This window comes from Loxodonta africana, chromosome 3 (genome assembly GCF_030014295.1).
Source record: "Loxodonta africana isolate mLoxAfr1 chromosome 3, mLoxAfr1.hap2, whole genome shotgun sequence".
Lineage (NCBI taxonomy): Eukaryota > Metazoa > Chordata > Mammalia > Proboscidea > Elephantidae > Loxodonta > Loxodonta africana.
The window spans coordinates 76746679-76765332 of NC_087344.1; the positions used below are offsets into that span (position 1 = coordinate 76746679).

An 18654-nucleotide genomic window follows, 5' to 3' on the forward strand; every position below is an offset into this window, starting at 1 on the left:
ATTTCATCAGTTCGCCCACGTTGTCTGTCGGTTTGTCGTACTGTGGGGGCTTGTGTGTTGCTGTGATGCTGGAAGCTATGCCACCAGTATTCAGATACCAGCAGGGTCACCCATGGAGGACAGGTTTCAGTTGAGCTTCCAGACTAAGACAGACTAGAAAGAAGGACCCAGCAGTCCACTTCTGAAAAGCATTAGCTGGTGAAAACCTTAGGAATAACAGCCCTTTCTCTTAAGCATCCTAAATTCCCTTTTTCCTAATTGCAAGCAGGAGATTTGGGTTCCTACTTCATTTTTCGCACACTAAATTTTTGTTTTCCAAGGTCCGGTTGTCATGGGATGGGGTCCCCATTCTTGGGGGTAGAGGGAATAACCAGAATGCTCCAGGCCATCTTGGGACATGCCTCAGCTACACACACAAAAAAAACACACAAGCTGAGACCAAATCCCTTCCTTCCTGGTTTGATGATTGGTGGGGCCTTCCTTTGAGTATCCTGAACACATTATTCGTCCATTTACTGAATATTGAGCACCTACTATGTGCCAGTGAAGGAGCCCTGGTGATGCAGTGGTTAAGAGCTTGGCTGCTAACCAAAAGGGCAGCAGTTCGAACCCACCAGCTTCTCCACAAGACAATAACTTGGCAGTCTGCTTCCGTAAAGATTTACAGCCTCGGAAACCCTATGGGGCGGTTCTACTCTGTCCTACAGCATCACTGAGTCAGAACTGACTCCATGGCAATGGGTTGGGTTGGGTTTGGTATGTGCCAGGCACTGTTTTAAGTGCTGGAGAAAAGAGCGACAAGCAAGAGAACCCAAATTTCTGCCCTCATGGAACTTACATTCTAGTGTATGTTGAATAGTGGCGAGTGCTAGAAAGAAAGAATAAGGCAAGGGCAGGGGACCTGAAGTGAGCGGGAATGAGGAGGTGACTTTTGAGTAAAGACCTGAAGCAAGGTCATTGGCCATGATGGTGTTGGGGAAGAGTATTCCAAGCCCGCTGTGTGGCATGGCATGTTCAGGAGCAGCTTGTAGGGAGTGTTATCAAAGCACAAAGGTGAGGTTAGAAAAGCTTATGGGAGCCGTGTCGATCACAGTACACACCCGAGTTTTCCTGAGTGAAATTCACCCACCAGGAAGTCCTAGAAGGACTACCAGGACTACTCCAGGGGGGCTGGGGCTAGCAGAGTGCTTCATGTGGGGCAACAAATTCATGGGTCAGAGGTGCCTGCCATACCCTTCCCTGCTGCTGCTGCCACCGCTGCCTTAGCCCCCATGGAGCGGCCTACCTGACCGGCAGAGCTATGTGGTTGGGAGCCCCTAGGGGGTACAGATCTGATCAGAGCCAGCTTTACATCTGCCCTAGATGCACCCTTAGTGGATGTTGCTGAATGAATGTCATTTCTGCTCTTATCATCCACGTCCATGTCTGGTTTTCTCACTAGCCTGGGTACCCTTGGACGGCAAGGGCCAGGTCTTCCAGTCTTTCACCACCAGCTTCTGCCCCAGGGCCAGCACACAGTAGGTACTGAAACTCAGAGGACCTCTCAGGTGCCAGGCCCTGGCAAGACATTGAGTTGTGTAGTGGTTAAGTGCTACAGCTGCTAGCCAAAAGGTTGGCAGTTCGAATCCACCAGGCCCTCCTTGGAAACTCTATACGGCAGTTCTAGTCTGTCCTATAGGGTTGCTATGAGTTGGAATTGACTCGACGGCAATGGGTTTGGTTTATTTTTGGTACACCGCTGGGTGCTTGCCACAGTTGTATAAAGACTCAGAAGGGATTTGCCCAAAGTTACCCAGCAGGTCACTGTCCTGACTCCATCCCCGGGTCCTTCCTACAGATGTTCCTCAAACATGCCAGGCCATGCCATCTGAATGCTTACAACTCAGGATGTGCCCAGAAGGTGCCCCACACCCTACCCTCCCCTGCTGGAGCCCCTGACCATCCTGCCCAGGCAATGGAGACCCAAGACCAACCTCCCACCCTCAAACCACAAGAAATTAAGCCCAACAATTCACATCTTTGTTTGTACCCAAGTTGGGGGCTTTTATTTATAGAAATGCCTGGGTGGAACCAGGGAAGGGGGGCCAAGAAGGTAGTGCCAGAAAGAGAAGGGAGATGGGTGTTTAAATACTCAGATGGGAGGTAGGGAAGAAGTAGTGAAGCTGGCTTAAAGATGGCCTCCTCAGGGTAGATACCCATCAGCAGTCCCCCAGTAAGTCTAGGGGGTGGGGGTAGAGTCAGGAACTGGCAGAGACCTCAGTCCACCTGCCCCGAGAACAAGATGGTCAGTGGGAGAATGGTGCAGATTAAGGAGACATTTGGTAACATCTGAGTGGTGTTCTGTGAAGGAAAGCCACCTATTCTTCTCTTCGGAGCTTCAACTCTCCAGCAACACTTGCCCTGTCTGTTGGCCTCACCTGTTCACTCTGATGCCTTCCTTTCCCTTCCCCCATGTTTTAGAATGTTCTTTTCCTCAGGACTCCTGGGTCATAGACAGAAGGTCCTAGGAAAACTAGTTTCCTGGGCTGCAGGGTGGGGTGCACGTCCACCCAGAGGGGATCTAGTCCTTTCCGCCCAGGATGCCCACCGGGCTCTCTCCCGGCCTGATGCTCACGGCCCTTTGATGGATCCTGGCTCCGTAAGGCGGGCAGAGGCATAGGCTGAGGCTCCGAGGCAGGCTGCAGGTTCACAGAAGCCAGGCAGCCCCACGGGGCCCGGCAAGCCAGGGCGGCCTGCCTCTCCCGGAGCCCCTGGGGATCCTCGGTCTCCGTCCTTGCCGTTGATTGCCTGGCCAGGTCGACCAGGGAGGCCTGTGTAAGGGAGGAGGTCAAGACGTCAGGGTTTCCTCCAGTCTCTGCCCCAGAATTCTTAAGTCGCATGTTTCAGGTGGGGAAAATGAGGCCAAGGACACCATAGGAAGAAGGGATTCTGCCCCAGCCACGAGAGATTCTGCGAAAGTCCTGTCTGATTGTCCATTAGTCCCAACTCCTACTCAGTGAGCCTTGGGAGCAAATGCCCCTTCCTTCCCCTCCATGAAGGAGATCCTAGTGCATCCCAGGAAGTTCTCAGAACCCCAGTTGTCCAGTTCCCAGTCCAATCTCACCCCAAGGCTCGTGGGTGCTCCAGAGGGATACAAAAGCTGGCTATCTGGGACTGAGATGGCTGAGAGTGCGGCCCCCATGAAGTGACCCAGGTGACCACGGGTCATTAGATCCTAGAGCCGAGGGGCAGAACTGTAGCTGGGCAGGGATAAGGTCTTACCTGGGATCCCTGGTGGCCCAGGCATCCCGGGGTGCCCGCGTCCCACGTCTCCCTGATCACCTTTCTCTCCACGTTTTCCTGCAGAGAAAGAAAGGAGCCTTAGTTTTTCAAAACTGGAAGATGATTTTCCTACTTTGTTTGCTATTTAATTTCTATCACACACATACACAGAGCAATTATTCCTGTTTTTGCTAGTTTATAATAGAGGAAAGTTGGAAATGATCATGTAGGACTGGCTAAATAAATAAAGCCCCAGACGTTGGATGGAAGACCCTGCAGCTGTTAACGGTTCTTACAGGAAAGTGTCTGACAATAATACCAGTCCAAACCACTTGCCATTGAGTCAACTCCGACTCATGGAAACCCCATGTGTGTCAGAGTAGGACTGTGCTCCACAGGGTTTTCAATGGCTGCTTTTTTGGAAGCACACTGCCAGGCCTTTCTTCTGAGTTGCCTCTAGGTGGGCTTGAACCTCCAACCTTTCAGTTAGCAGCCAAGCGCATTAATTGCACCATCTAGCAACTCCAAATAATAATAAAACCAAAACCAAGCCCATTGCCATTGAGTCAATTCCGACTCATAGTAACCTTACAGGACAGAGTTGAACTGCTCCGTAGGGTCTCCAAGGAGCAGCAGGTGGATTGGAACTGCTGACGTTTTGGTTAGCAGCCAAGCTCTTAACCACTGCGCCACCAGGGCTCCCCAAATACTAATAGCTAGCATTTATTATGTGCCAAGCAGTGAACTAAGAACTTCATGGAAATCACCTCTAAATAGAATCACCAATACGATGCTATGAGGTCGGTACTACTAATACCCCCATTTTACACATGATAAATCTAAGGCCCAGGGAGATTAACAGGTAACTTGTCCAAGGTCCACAAGGACAAAGTGGCAGCTCTGTGACTCCAGAACCTGCCCTCTTCACCACTTCACTAACCTGCCTCCCCTCCTCTAGAGCATGGAAAGATGTTTATGAGGTACCACTAAGTTAAACAACAAAACGAACAACGTTTGTGAGAAAACAGTATGTTCATTTCCGGCAATTTGCCACTGGGCAAGAAAGCCCATGAGTTTTTTCTTGAAAACCTGACTGAGGGGAAAGGAATAGTGAAGGGCAAAGGGAAACAGGAGGCTGAGCAGTCAGCTGGCCTGAAGCCCCTGCCGGGCCCCCACTCCACCCCCACCACACAACAGCACACTCACCCTTGGGTCCCGTGTTGCCGATCTGACCCACGGCTCCCACGATGCCAGGAATTCCCCGGGGGCCAGGGTGCCCGTGGCGTCCCTGTTTGCCTGGGTACCCAGGAGGTCCTGGGGGTCCTGGGGGACCCATCATTCCTGCTGCACCCAGGGCTTCTCGCTTGGCACTCACAGCCACCTCTGCTAATTGCTCTAGAGGGAAGGAGGAAAGGAGGGAGGTGGAGAGGTGACGGGTCTCATCTCGAAGTCAAACTGGGGGAGACAGAGCACCCTGATGGCTCCTGACCCCTCGGTTTGCAGATAGAAAAGCCTCTCGTTTATTTAGCTTCCCCCTTCCTCAGGCCCTGCCTTTCTGAAGTCAGAGGTCCAGAGGGGGCTGAGATTTATTCATGGTCCCGTAGCTGCTTGGAGGCAGAGCTGGGATGAGCACCCAGGACTCCTGACTCTCCTGCCAGGAGACAACAAGGCAACAGGGAGGGGCTCCTGCAGGGTGGAGATGCCCTGAGATGGGCTGGCGGGGAGGGGGGTGCTGCCTCTACCCTCACCTTGCAGCATCTTCAGCACCACATCCACGATGTGCTGGTCACTGGTATCTCGGCCCTGAGAGCAGAAGGGCCTTTCAGGAAAAAAGCAAGCCCTGGGCTGCCGGGGCTGACCGCTCCTGCACCCTGTGACTCCCTCCTCCTGCCATCTGGAAAGTCAGAGAGCAGGCTCCTCACATGAAGTACTTTCCAGTATCTGACTGAAATCCTTCTTGCTGCCCCCATACCTGTCCTCTCTGCCGATCTGGGGCTTGGAAGCAACCTCAGACAGCCAGCCAGCTTCAGGGAAATCCCAGCCTTTGGGGGATAAGCAGCGCCCCCCAAGACATTTCCTGCCTAGGAGAACTCCCCTTCCCGGAGGGCCAACTCACCGCCACGCCCTGTCTCCCGGGCAGCCCGGGTATGCCTCTGTCTCCAGCCAGTCCTCGAGGGCCGGGGAGCCCTGGGTAGCCCTGGGGCCCTGGGGCGCCCGCATCCCCGCTGGGCCCAGGGTAGCCAGGTTCTCCGCGGACTCCTTGCTGCCAGGGGGCGGGAGTGGATGCAGAAGAGATGAGAAGACACTCAGGCGGGAAAAGTGTGGGTGGAGGTGGAGGAAAAGGAGACGCCCCGGAGTGGGTGTGGGAGCCGTGGCGTCTGGGGAGTAGGAGGGGCCAGGGCAGCGCAAAGGGAAGGGGCGAGGAGGACCATGGCGACAGGACGGGCTGGACTCACCTGTCCCTTGGGCCCTGGTTCGCCAGATTCCCCCTACAGACACAAGGAGCCACAGTCACGAAGTTGTAGGGCCCAGAGCCAACCCGCCCGACCCGCCCTCACGCAGCCCGCTCACCTTCTCGCCTTTCTCTCCAGGGAGACCGGCCACACCTGGATCGCCCTGCGGAGAGAGAGCGACGGTCAGCGGCGCAGCGCGGCGGGGCGGGGACTTGGGGAAGGGGCGCGGCCACCTGCCCGGAGGCTCGGACCTCCGGAGGCATTGGCGCGCGGCAGGGGAGGGGCTGTACTCACCACGCTGCCGCGGGGCCCGGTCTTCCCTGGGGAGCCCTGCAGAAAAGCGGAGTGAAGGGCGTGGAGAGCTCCTTCTCCAGGGAGGGGCAGGGTTCAGGGGTCTCCCGCACCCCGGCCACACCCCCCTCTCCAGCTCTGGCCTCGACCACGCAGAGGGTCATTTGTTCCTCAGATTTGGAACGTTCAAGGGGTTAACTGAGCTCCAAGACCCCCTCCACCCTGCTCCACCTTTCCCACCTCCCTGTCCTCCCCACTCCCCCACCTTCCCATTCTCCCCCTCCCCCACCACAGGCTCTGAGGCACTCTTTCCAGCCCCATTTGATACCTTTTCTCCCTTGATGCCTGGCAAGCCTTGGGGCCCTGGTATACCAGGAGACCCCTGCTCTCCTTTGGGGCCCTGAGGAGAAAAGAAACCAGAGGGGATAAATCAAATGAGGTGCCCAGGTATGCTCCCCACCCCTACCTCCACTGTCCTAAACTCACCTGTCGACCTTGAGGACCTGGCTGCCCCACTGGCCCCCTCTCACCCTGGTCACCCTGAGATGGAAAGAGAGTCATGCCCAGGTTATCAGCTGGGGCAGCCAGGCCCCAGACCCTCCATGGTGTCCTCCATTCCTGCTGTCACTAGCATGAGGGTCTTTTGCTCCACTTCACAGACCAGCAAACTGGGGCTCAGGCTGGGGAGGCCTGACGTGGACTAGGAGGGACTGAGCAGTTGCTGGAGCCAATGAGAGGACCCAGATCTCAGATTCAGCAGTGCCAGCTGTTACAAAGTCCCCCAGGAAGGGACCACTTACCTTCTGTGGTCCAGGTACTTACCTTCTGTCCCATGATGCCCTGGGGACCAATTTCTCCTTGAGGCCCTGGCTCTCCCTGGGGCACAGAGAAACTGGGGGTAAACAGTAGTCCTGTCAGGACCCTCCCTTCCACACCTGCCTAGTCCCTGTCCACTCTTGGGTCTCAGCCTTCCTTGACCCCATGTTACATGGTCTTGGATCCCTGTACTTTTCCTTCAAGACACAGAGAAAATTTTAATTAGTTGTTATGTGATCATTTATTTAATGTCTGTTTCTCCCACTCAAGTGTAAGCTCCATGTGAGTAGGAGACTATGTCTATCTCAGTATCTAACACAGTTGTGGCTATTTGGTGAATGTTTATAGAATGCATAAATGAATGAATGATTCTGTTGGATTCTCAGCCCCAGTCAGCTTGGCCATCTGGGTAGGCCACACCCCAGGACAGAACCAGCCCCAACTTCACCACATTGTACACAGGGAAACACAGGCTCAGAGAGGAGAAGGGACCATCCCTGGGTTAGTGCAGAGCCCAGACTGGCACCCAGGGCACCTTCCAGGCTGGGGCTCTAGCCCCATGACCTCGCCCTGACCATGTGCTGAGGGAACCACTCAGGGTCCTCAGGCCTAGGATGGCCAAAGCCCTGTGTCAGTAGAGTGGGCAGTCACTTACCTCTTTCCCAGGGGGACCAGAGAATCCAGGGAGGCCCGGTTGGCCTGGCTCACCCTACAGGAAAACAAAGTTATAAAGTCATTCTGGGTGGCCCCGTCAGGCCATTGGCCTTGGGGAAGCACAATGGACCCTAAACAGACTTTAGAACCAACTGAGCTGGGGAAGGGCAGAGGGCATTCTTGTTCATGGCTTCTGGGTTCTACTGATTTTCCATGCGTTCAGTCTCCAATGAGCTGAGTTTGCAGAAGGTTTGGGGTTATTAGGCCCAGGGGGCTCTGTCCAGGCTGAATCACCGAGCCTTAAATGAAGCCTGGGGCTTGCAGTCTTTAGGCCATGCCCCTGGTCCCCGCCCCCAGGCTCCCTTGCTCAAATGGGACCAATTCTGCCCCCAGCTTGGAGTCACCTCACCTTGTCTCCAGGGCCCCCTTTTGTCCCAGGCTGGCCTGGCACACCCTGCAAAAAGAAGTTGACATCAGTTTCTGTTCTAGCATGGGGTCCTCATGCATTGGCTGCTTTGCCTCCCATCCCCAATCCACATTTCCCTACCCTGTGGGAGCTGAATAGCAGAAGGCCTAGCCATTGCATCATGAAGTTGACTGTACCCTCCACCCCTGGCCTCCAGAGCCCAGGTGGGAGAGGAGCAGGGTCAAGGGAGGCCTGCCTACCAGGACCTGTGATCTGTGGGGAAAAGATGAGCAAATGTGCTCATAGTCACCCAGGCTCACCCATGCACACATGAGTGCATCCAGGGACACAAGTCTGCACATGAGCATATAAGCAAGCTTTGGCCACTCAGTGCTCCTGGCAGGGAGGGAGAGAGGACTCCCATGCTGGATTCTTAGAAGGTGGGATAGAGATGGATCTGAAGTGTGAGAAGGCACAGAGACAGGGGAAGGCCATTTCAAGCAGAGAGATCAGCAAAGACAAAAGCTTGGAGGCAGAAAAGCCAAGGTACTTTTTGGCAGTGTGGAGAAGGGAGAAGACCTAGAGGGGCAGAGACTGTTGAAGCAGGAGGGGTAAGCTGGGGTCAGATTTAGGTAGTCCTTGAATACAAAGATGAGCTGTAAGGACAAAGATGGCATATGTCTTGTTCATAAATATTTCCCTATCACTTAAAGTACCTCAGGTACTCAATAACTATCAAATGACTGAACTGAATGACTTCTTTTTGCTGGAGGCAATGGGGAGCTTTGGAAGGTGTTTTAGCAGGGAAATGGTCAGATTCCCATTAGGCGGCGTGGAGGGTTGGGATGACCAAAGAGAAGGCTGGAGCAATTGTCCCAAGGATGAGGTTTAAACCAGGCAGGGACTGCAGAGGTGGTGATGAGGCCTGGGCTGGAGACAGGGACTATAGAAAGAATTCTGGGCGTGTGGATTTTAACCTCATCAGCTACTCATGCCATCGTGGGCAGGAGGGAAACAGAGTGCCTGGCCTCTCAGAGGCCAGGGAAGGGAAGCAACTTGTCTGTAAGGCCAGACCTGTGACTTCACCACATACTCACCGCTAGACCCTGGTGACCTGGGTTTCCTGGCCGCCCCGCCTGTCCTACACTGCCCTGGAGGGACAAACAGTCAGAAGCCCAAATTACAGTTCCAGTCAGAGGGCCTATGGCTTCCACTCAAATGTAGGTAGGGAAGCTGAGGCCTGTCATGGGAAACAGGAAACCCCTGAGGATCCAAGTCTCCCGGGCCTATAGGAGCAGTGTGATGGGGCTCATGGTCCTGAGTTGGGTGGGGTCCTGACCTTTACCCCAATCCCACCACCAACCCCCACTCCTACCTTCATGCCAGGTGTGCCTGGCGTCCCATCCTTGCCATCGATGCCTGGGGGACCCTGATCAGGAGGAAAGTTCAGGGAAACTCATAATGGGAAGATGCCTGAGGTCAAGCCACCTACCCACGTCCCTCGGTGATAGTCTGGTCATCTTGGGAAGTCCCACCAGTCAACTAGGTAAGGGGAGCTGAAGTGGAAGAGGGGCCGCAGGGGGATGAGCCATGGTCCTTCCATTGTGTGGGTGATAAGTTCCCCAGACTGATGCAAGCTTCTGTTCCCATACATCATCACCCCTATTTTACAAGTGAAGAAACTGAGGCACAGAAAGGCAAAGGCATTTACCAAGGTTACAGAGTCAACCCGTCTGCAGCAGATTCCCAGGTCCCTCTTAGAGGTGGTTTCAACAAAGCTGACTGGGCCCTGCCCTCAGTCTGGTGGCCCTGGGCCTGGCACTTACGGTTGCTCCTTTCGGGCCTGTTATTCCCTGGGGTCCTTGAACACCTTGGCTGCCCTGCAAAGTAGATAGAGATCAGGTCGCGTTCGGGACACTGAGCCCCTGTCTGGCTGTTCAGAGAGGAGAAAAGCTGAGCAGAGTGACCTCTGGGTTTCAGGGTCCCTCTCCATAGTCCACACTGTGCAAGGGCTGGAGGAAAGGGGCCCAGAAGTACACTTTATATCCTGGAACCAGCAGGAGAGAGTAGAGGTAAGCTGGGCTGGGCTGGCCTGGGAGCAGGGGCAGGGGTGGGAGCCAGCATTCCCTGAGACCCCAGCCAATGCCTGAGCCCCACTCAGGTCAAGAGAGATAACAACCAAGCACAATGTGTGGACTTCGTTTGAGTCTTGATTTGAGCAAGAACTGTACAAAGATATTTTTTGAGATAATTGGGGAAAAAAATGAACCCAGGTGGTTTATTGTTAAGTGCTGTTGGGTTGATTTTGACTCGTAGCAACCCCACGTGACAGAGTAGAACTGTCCTACAGGATTTTCTTGGCTGTGGTCTTTACGGAAGCAGATCGCCAGGTCTTCTTCCCTTGGAGCCACTAAGTGGGTCTGAACCCTCAACCTTTTGATTAAGAGTGGAGCGCTTAACTGTTTGTGACACCAAACTAAAAAAAAAAACCCGTTACCATGGAGTCGATTCTGTCTCACAGTGACCCTATAGGACAGAGTAGAACTGCCCCATAGAGGTTCTAAGGAGCACCTGGTGGGTTTGAACTGCCAACCTTTTGGTTAGCAGCCGCAGCTCTTAAACAGTACGCCACTAGGGTTTTTGTTTGCAACACCAGGGCTCCTAAATGTTGGTTATTAGATGATGATAAGAAATAACTTAATCTGTTAGCTGTGATAATAATATTGTGATTATGTTAGAAAAATTCCTTATTTTTTAGATACACATACAGAAGTATCTAGGAGTGAAATGATATTAAGGATTTGCCTAAAATATCAGAACAAAACAATAACAACAAAGTGAAGGGAGGAAGGGAACGAAGGGATGAATGAAGTGAGGATGGCAAAATGTTAATGCTGGATTCTAGGAGACAGGTATATAAGGAATCATTAGGTTGTTCTCTCTACTTTTGTTTATGTCTAAAAACTTGCGTAATAAGGAGCTAAACCCTAATAATAAAAATTAAATAAAGAGTTAAGAGAACTGGGATTCGGACCAAATCCCATTAACCTCATGAATAATTTGCTGGAATTTCATTGTCTGGCCCCAGTGACCGTGCGACCAGATCCCATGGCTTCTCCCAAATCTGAATTTGGTCCACAGCAGGCTAGGCTCAGAGGAACAGAGGCTGTCGGCTCAGCCTGAGTGTTGGTATGGACACTTCCCCTGCAGCAGTCCCCAACACACAGACACACAGGGTCACTCTCTCTATCTCTCTCTCTCACATACACACACACACACACACACGAAGGAGTCAAGTCCTGCCCAGTACTCCCCAGGGACCCTGACTGGACACAGAGTGGCTGAGGACTCACCACATCACCTTTCTCCCCGGCTCGGCCTGGGGGCCCCCGTGGTCCCTCCTCACCCTGGCAAGAAGGACAAACAGGAATCCAGGTTACCTGAGCTCAGGGAGAGCTGCACTCACTTTGCAGCCCCAGGAGCCCAGGCTGGAGGAGGCGGGTGTGGGCGGACCGGGCAGGAGCAGACTTACTGGGGACCCGGCGGCGCCAATGGAGCCCACCATGCCTTTGTACCCATGAGGACCCTGAGCAGATGAAAGGGTTGCAGGTCAGTTCTGGCTGCACCCCAGAGGCCAAGTGATCTCTAATCCCAGACAAGTGACAAGTGACCCTACAGGTCAAGGCAGCTCTTGCAGGACACCCCCAGACTCACCATCTCTCCCTTAGCTCCTGCCATGCCTGGGTAGCCCCTGATGCCCGGAGGACCCTGTCAAGACAGAAAAGTGACAGCAATGGCAATTAGAAGGCCCACTTCATGATGTTTCTCTAACACCCCCTCCCCCGATCTTCACAACACCCCTCTGAGGCAGGCAGCACCATCCCTATTCACAGATGGGACACTGAGGCTCAGAGCTGGAATGGGCTCGACAGGATCATGCAAAGTGACAGTGGCAGAACCTGAACCTCAGCTGGGTCTTCTGGCTGACAGCCTTGGTCCTGTCCCCTCATTTCTGACAGTCACCCCCTCTGTCCCCACCCAGAGACATTCCCAACTGGGCGCAAGAGTTTCTTCTACAAGGTAAAGCAAGGAAATGACACCATAAGGACATCCAGGAAGAGGGAAGAGGTGGGCCTCGGTGGGGAGGTGCTCCTTACCGGAGGTCCAGGAATGCCTTGTTCTCCAGAGGCACCCACATCTCCCTTGGGACCCTAAGGGACAGCAATAAGCTGTCAGACAGGCAGGCAGACGGAGAGACAGATATACAGGCAACCAAACATACCATCCTCCTTCCCCACCAAAAGCAGACAGGAAGGATGCTTAGAACTACACAGTCTCATTTAAAAAAAAAAAAAAATAGTGAAATTGAGGCTCAGCAAGGACAAGAGGCTTTCCTGGCACATTGACCTGGAACATAGGCCTCCTGACTCCCAGCTCAAGGCTCTGTCTCCAGTGACCCGCAGGAGAAGGCACAGGGATAAACGAGGGGGAGACCCCTTTAGGACCCTCTCCACATAACATGTCCCTCCCATGGCCCTCGCCGGCACACTCACCGGCTTCCCCTGGCGGCCAGGATCACCCAGAAGCCCGCGTCTGCCCGGATGCCCCTGGAGGAAATGAGAGCGCTCAGGGTGAGGCCCACTCCCAGTCACCTGCTCCACCCTCCCAAGACTTGGGCCAGGAGCTCTCACCTTCACTCCCTGCAGCCCTTGGGGGCCTTTCACACCCGCAGGACAGTTGGTTGGACACTGGAAAGAAAACCCCACAGGTCCTGTGGTCACTGGCCTGCCCCAGGCTGGGAGGGCAGTGCTCCCAGCACCCCTTCTCCTGCAGCTGCCCCCATCCCCCCATCTTGCCAACTCCTGAACTCTCCTCTCACCCAACCTGGAGGAACTCATCCCACTACCCTATCTCCATGACCACCCCTCTCCAACGGATCCAGCCCTCCCTGTACCAGCCCCGCACTAGGCCCCCCACCTCTCACCAGGAAATCAGCGCTGCCTTCGAGACCTGGGACAGTTCCTGGGCGGCCCTGAGTGGACATGTACAAAGATGGAGCCTGATGCAACCCTTCCCCACCCAGGCTTGCACCGAGGACCCTTCTCCTTCCCCAGGTCTGAGGACACATACCGGTTTGCCAGGGGGCCCTGGAGGTCCTGATGGTCCCTCTGGTCCAGGATCCCCCTGGAAGCAGGAGAGGCCCAAATCATACCCCGCTCCAGCCCTGCCAGGGTCACTCCAGCCCCCACCTCCAGTTCCTGCCACTGCCCTGCCCACCCTGCCCTCCAGGACACCTCCTGAGAACCAGAGTCTTGAGGAAATCAAGGCCTGATTGACAGGGGATGACCCCACCTCTTGGCCTCCCTGAAAAACTCGCTACAGGGTGGACTTAGCAGGAGGGGCTTCTGCACCAGAGATGGAGGAGCTTCCTGGTGGCCAGAAGCAGGCCCAGGAACACCCTGGAGCGAGACCACCCCAGCCTGCCAGCTCGGAGGAGGAAGGCAAGAAGCAGTGTGAGCAGAGGGGTGGCTGGGTCTCACCTTGGGGCCTGGGATTCCAATCTCACCAGGGAGGCCAACAGGTCCAGGTGGTCCCTGGAGAGCAGAGACCTCGATGACTGAGATGCCTCAGAGGGAGGGTCAGCCCATGCCAGACCTGAAGGAATGGGTACCAAAGGGCACCAAAGCTCCCTTCTCCACTTTTACTTTGTGACCAGTCCCCAAGAGATTGAGGCTTTAAGGACCAGAGATTTCCAGAGCCAATGGATAGGTCCAGAGTGGGCTGGCCCAGTGTCTCTGGCCAGTCTGACACCATCACAGCATGCTGCTCCCCACCATGACAGACATTCTGTCCCTTCCTTCCCTGGGAGTCCCTGGGACCCTGCCCCATCCCTGACGACTTACAGGAGGTCCAGTGAAGCCAGGGCCCTGGAACAGAAGGGAAGGGGATTAGGTTCATGGCTCCCTCCCCAGACCTTCCCTTACCTACAAAGGGTCCCTTGAAGCTCTTGTGGGGTATACTCACCGGCAGGCCAGGGGGACCTGGGAGCCCGGGTTGGCCCTGCAGGAGCAATGGGAGAGGCTCAGAAGGTAGGGTCTCCTGGGTCCCTGCTCCTCTTTACTGCAGCCCCTCCTGATCTCTGGCCCTAGAATGACCAGGCTGAGGCCCCGGCTGGCCACTTACCTTGACTCCGGGGATCCCCAGGGGCCCAGGCTCGCCCTTGGCTCCAGTTAAACCCTGTGGAAGGAGTAGGTAGGGTCAATGAGGGGCAAATCTGCTCTCTGACCCACGGGGCAGGGCAAGTCCAGGGGCCTTTTCTGGTTGGGCCCAGGCTCCCTTTCACCACGCTTCATGCAGGTCTAGGTGCCTCAACACCATCCCTTCCCTTCCATCAGTTCCCACAGTAACATGGGAGGCAGGACAGGCTTATCATCTCTTGAAAGATGAGATACCAAGGCTCAGAGACTTGCCATAGCCCAACCTTCAGGCTCCCCAGTTTAGGAGTCTACAAGACCTAGATGTAGATCAGTCTGCCCTTGGAAACTTTCTGAGCCTTAGTTTTCTCATCTGCAAAATGGGCTAATCCTGCTTACCTCTCTGAGTGGATGTGAGAACCAGTGTGCTAGTGGAAAGCAATGTGTTTTGTAAACTTTGCAGGGTACGGATGAGTTTGGAAGGGCTCTGGTGTCTGGTCACAGCCCTGGCCTCACCTCCTGGGTCAGCATGGCACATGCAACTCATGGAGGCCTTTGCCTCCTACCATCTTTCAGTGACTGGCCCTGGTGTATCCCCCTAATCAGATGACTGTCCCAATGCCCCTGGAATTGGCTGTGGCCACAAACCCATGACCTTGAAAGCCCCAGGGACCTCTGCAGTATCAGCCAAATGATGTTTCTCTCTTGGGTTGTGCCTTGGGTAAGGGATGGGGGATAAGAGAGTGGGAGGAGAGGAGAGAGACCTTGAGGATGGGCATAAGGGAAGCCCCACTCAGAGTATCCAGTCTGATACTTGGAAGCCAGATATGTGACCTTGAGTCCTGACTGCTGCAGATGAGCAGGACATCCCTGCACCCTGCAGAAACCAGAAGCCCTCACTTGACCCCCATTTGCATGTGATTCAATGTTCCTGAGGGTATTGTGAGGTTCCAGTTAGGCTATAGGTTATATGAAGTGAGGGGGGCTCACAGCTGTGGATGATCCTCCATTCTGCTGCCCAGCTCTGAACAGATCAGCAAAGATGCCAGAACTCAGGCTCTGAAAGTCAGTGGGTGGAGCCCTAACCTGCCCTCCCAGCACTCTGGTACTCACATCAATCCCAGGCTTCCCATCCGGCCCATCTGGCCCGGGTTTGCCAGGCTCCCCCTTAGGTCCCTTGAAAAGAGAGACGGGGCAATCATTAGCAAGAAGAGAGCAAGAACTGAAAGGGTCATAGGTCAAAGGGGAAAAAAAAGCACTCACCGGAGGACCAGGTTTTCCAGGGGGCCCCTTGTCACCCTGCAAGATAAGAGTCGGTGAGACAGCATTCTATGCCTCATGCTACCCCAAATGGGCACACAAAGGCCCTGGCTGTCCAGTCTCAACTGCCCCTCTTCTCACTCTGTCCTCTTTTTTGTCTTGGGTCCCCTCAGCCTTGCACTTTTTAGGAAAATATCCCCTTTTCCCTCATAAAGTCATAGGTGGATTGAGACTAACCCCAGCCAGGTTGAAGAAGATGAAATCGACATGTAAGTGGGTTTTAGATACCTGATGCTGGTGAGGTATTAGTTATGACACCTCCAAATGGGACTGTGGGCTCCAAGTTACCCCCAAGAGCTGTTGCCTCTTGAATTTAGGCAAGTGTGGGAAAAAACTTGGGGCTTTCAGAGGCACTTGAAGAGGAGGTGGCTGAGGTAGATTGTGGGTCAGGAAAGCAAGGGGCTGGGGCAAGGTCCAAGGACCAAGGGGCCGGTGAGAAGGCTTGGCGTTTGGGGCCCCGTGAAGGGGTTTGAGGGCTTATGAGGGGGCTTGTGAGAAGGCATGGAGTTTGGGGGCCTGTGAAGCGGCAGATTCAATCTGTTCCCAAGCTGGAAGAACCTGTCCCCCTACTGATAAAGGCCCCTTGGTGGAGGACAGGCAGGGCCTGTGGAGTCAGATCCACCCCAGAGAAGCCTCCAGGCATTTCAGAGCCTACAGTGGCCAGAGAGTCTGGACCGGGCTCAGCCCCAGCGTCCTATGTTTGGGGGATGGGGGAATAGAAGTTGAATAGAAGTCTGTCCAGGCGGGTAAACATAGAGCCGACCTCCTGCGGAAGCCTCCAGAATGAAGTATTTAACCCTCACCATGCTAAGGAGAGCAAGGTACAACACCAGCTGTTTCTAAATCGGGAAAGAAAAAAAAGCAAAGCGAAGAGACAAGAGTCTGGCCCCAGCTGGTCAGTGGTCTGGCCAAGGCTCCCGAGCTACCTGAAGAGACGTCCAGGCCTGCCGGGGACAGGGAAAGGAATTAAGGCGTCTCCACCTCGAAGGGAAGGGAGAGGAGGAGACGGGGATAAGGACACAGTGTGAGCTGTGGCGGGCAGGGAGAACAGCAGCTCCTTGTCGGCCGGAGGCTGTAAGGAGCTCTGCAGCTCAGGGATGGTTTGAGGTTTTTACCGAACAAACAGGCTGCTTGTGGTGCGGGCCGGTGCCGCCTACTGGCGACAGGGGGCACTGCGCCTCCAGCCCCCTATCCTTTAATCCCACCCCCAAACCCACCGCTCACAAAGCCGCCCTTTGTCCGCGGTCGCCCTCCCCCTGCGGTCGGAGGTTTCAGACTCACGTCGATGCCATCGGATCCAGGCACTCCCGGCGGTCCCGGGGGGCCCGGGGGGCCCGGCTCTCCCGGCGGACCTCTCTGAAAACACACACAGTGGTGCAACTCTCAGTGCTGGGAACGGGGCGGCCTAGGGCCTGCAGGCGACTCGGGAGCTGGATCCCAGGGGTGCACCTCCTCCGAAGACAGGAAGGTCCGCACAGGGCTGCGAACTCTCGTTACTGAGAACCTAGTGCGTTCCGGGTGCTGCGCTAACCCATCATGACATACTTCTCTTATTGAACACTCAGAACTCTGGGGCGGATACTATCAGGAGCCCCAGTACGCAGTTGAGGAAACAGGCTCAGGAAGATTAAAGGGCCCATTATGGTCACAGAGGAGTCCCTGAGTTAACGGTTAACGCCCTCCGCTGCTAACTAAATCTCAAGAGGCGCTTTGGAAGGCAGGACTGGCATCTGCTTCTGAAAAATCAGCCACTGAAAATCCTATGAAGCACAGCTCTACCCTGACACACACGAGGGGTCGCCATGAGTCTGCGACAGGCTTCATGGCCAACTGGAACTGGAGCCGGTCACGGAGAGTAAGTGGTGGAGCCGAGATTCAGTCCTGGTCTGCCCCACTCCTTCCACTCTACCATGTTGCCCCTTACAGGGAATACATGGAGAGATTGATCGTTCAGACAAATCACAAATGGAGAGAAGGTGGTGCCCAGTATCGTCAGCGAATGGTAGTCTTATTCCCGTTTTTAGACAAACATGAGGTATAGATGGTCAGTAGGGCCACCTTTCTTCTCCCACCCTGTCCCTCTTCCACTCGGTGCGGTAAAGGCCTGGGAAAGTGGGGTTGCGCAGTGGAGGGACCACAGGGTGGGGAAACCAGTGCTATTTTCCCATTCAGAGCACCCCTCCCCAGCACCACTCCTCAGCCGTCCCTTGGGAAGTTGTCCCACCCGCGCTCGCGTCGCGTAGTCCTAGAAAGTCAGACGCCTGCGCGCGCCCGTGAAAGAGGCGGCTGCGAGCAGGAGCGGCGCCTGGCCGGAGCCGACGCCCCGGGGAGGTGGCGGGGGCGGAGGCTCGGGAGCCCGATGAATGGGCAGCATTGTCTCCCCCGCCACCTGGGCTCTCCTGTTTGCCAGGACCGGGAGCCAGCTCCTGCCCCATGCAGCCTGTCCCGGGCAAGGCCGAGCATCTCCGAACAGGGTCCCTCTGGCTCCCCGGCTCACCGACCTCCTTTCACAGAGCTGTGTACCATAGATGTCCCCACAGAGGGGACCTGAACGGCAGGACTGTCGCAAGCTGTTCCCTCGGATTAGAAGGTGTCACTAGAGAGTAGGAGACAGGCAGAGCCCTTCACCAGACTCCTGGGTCCTGACCCTGCCTCCTGGACACCGGCACGGGGTGGCCGCGGGACTTACGATTTGTGCCAGGGCGAGTCCGAGCACCTGGAGTAGAACAAGGAGGCTGCGGGTGGTGGCCGCACCGGCCATGGCGGGTCCGAGGGACGACGGTGCCCGGTCCACGCACGCACCGACGGGCAGAGGCTGCGGCGCCGGCTGCTCTCGGACGCGGCGGGCAGGGCCTCCCGAATATGCCGCAGGGCGGGGCGGGGGACTGTCACCTGAGAGGGTCCGAGGGAGAGAGGCCGCCCTCCGCCCAGCTCCGCCCAGCTCCGTCCAGCTGCCAGCGCCCACCCTCCATCCTCTCCCTGCGCTTCCTGGAGGCCCCCGCCTGGAAGTCTGAGGGGCGATGGGGGTGCCAGACGGAAAGCATCGTACAGTTTCTTTGTGAGGAGGCAGAGCGCGGTCCGAGGTTCGCCTCTGGGCCTGACTTCCAGGGCCCAGCACCTTCACTCCACCCTCAGCCCGCGCCCCACCACTTACCCCACTTCTTCAGACACCTCAGCCTGCGAGCCCCAGCCTGAATCCGTCCAGTCTCCTCCAGGGCCCAGGCGGAGCGGGCCTCAGGTTCTGCAGACCTTGTAGCGG

The 18654-nt window shown here is 55.5% G+C and overlaps 1 protein-coding gene across 1 annotated transcript; it reads right to left on the bottom strand.

Annotated features, from left to right (window-relative positions):
- Positions 1-1989: 1989 nt before the first annotated feature.
- COL9A2 (collagen type IX alpha 2 chain) lies at positions 1990-17830 on the bottom strand. Its single transcript, XM_064279941.1, has 32 exons — positions 17620-17830; positions 16677-16777; positions 15339-15374; positions 15189-15251; positions 14065-14118; positions 13906-13941; positions 13785-13808; positions 13422-13475; positions 13012-13065; positions 12866-12913; positions 12573-12629; positions 12435-12488; positions 12039-12092; positions 11596-11649; positions 11414-11467; positions 11235-11288; positions 9708-9761; positions 9257-9310; positions 8979-9032; positions 7885-7929; positions 7477-7530; positions 6828-6881; positions 6492-6545; positions 6334-6405; positions 6009-6044; positions 5833-5877; positions 5718-5750; positions 5378-5524; positions 5010-5064; positions 4468-4656; positions 3262-3339; positions 1990-2810 (listed from the first exon to the last, which is right to left on the bottom strand). Exons 1-32 carry the CDS (start codon positions 17828-17830, stop codon positions 2611-2613), a joined length of 2232 nt encoding a protein of 743 aa, XP_064136011.1. The 3' UTR covers positions 1990-2610.
- Positions 17831-18654: the final 824 nt, after the last annotated feature.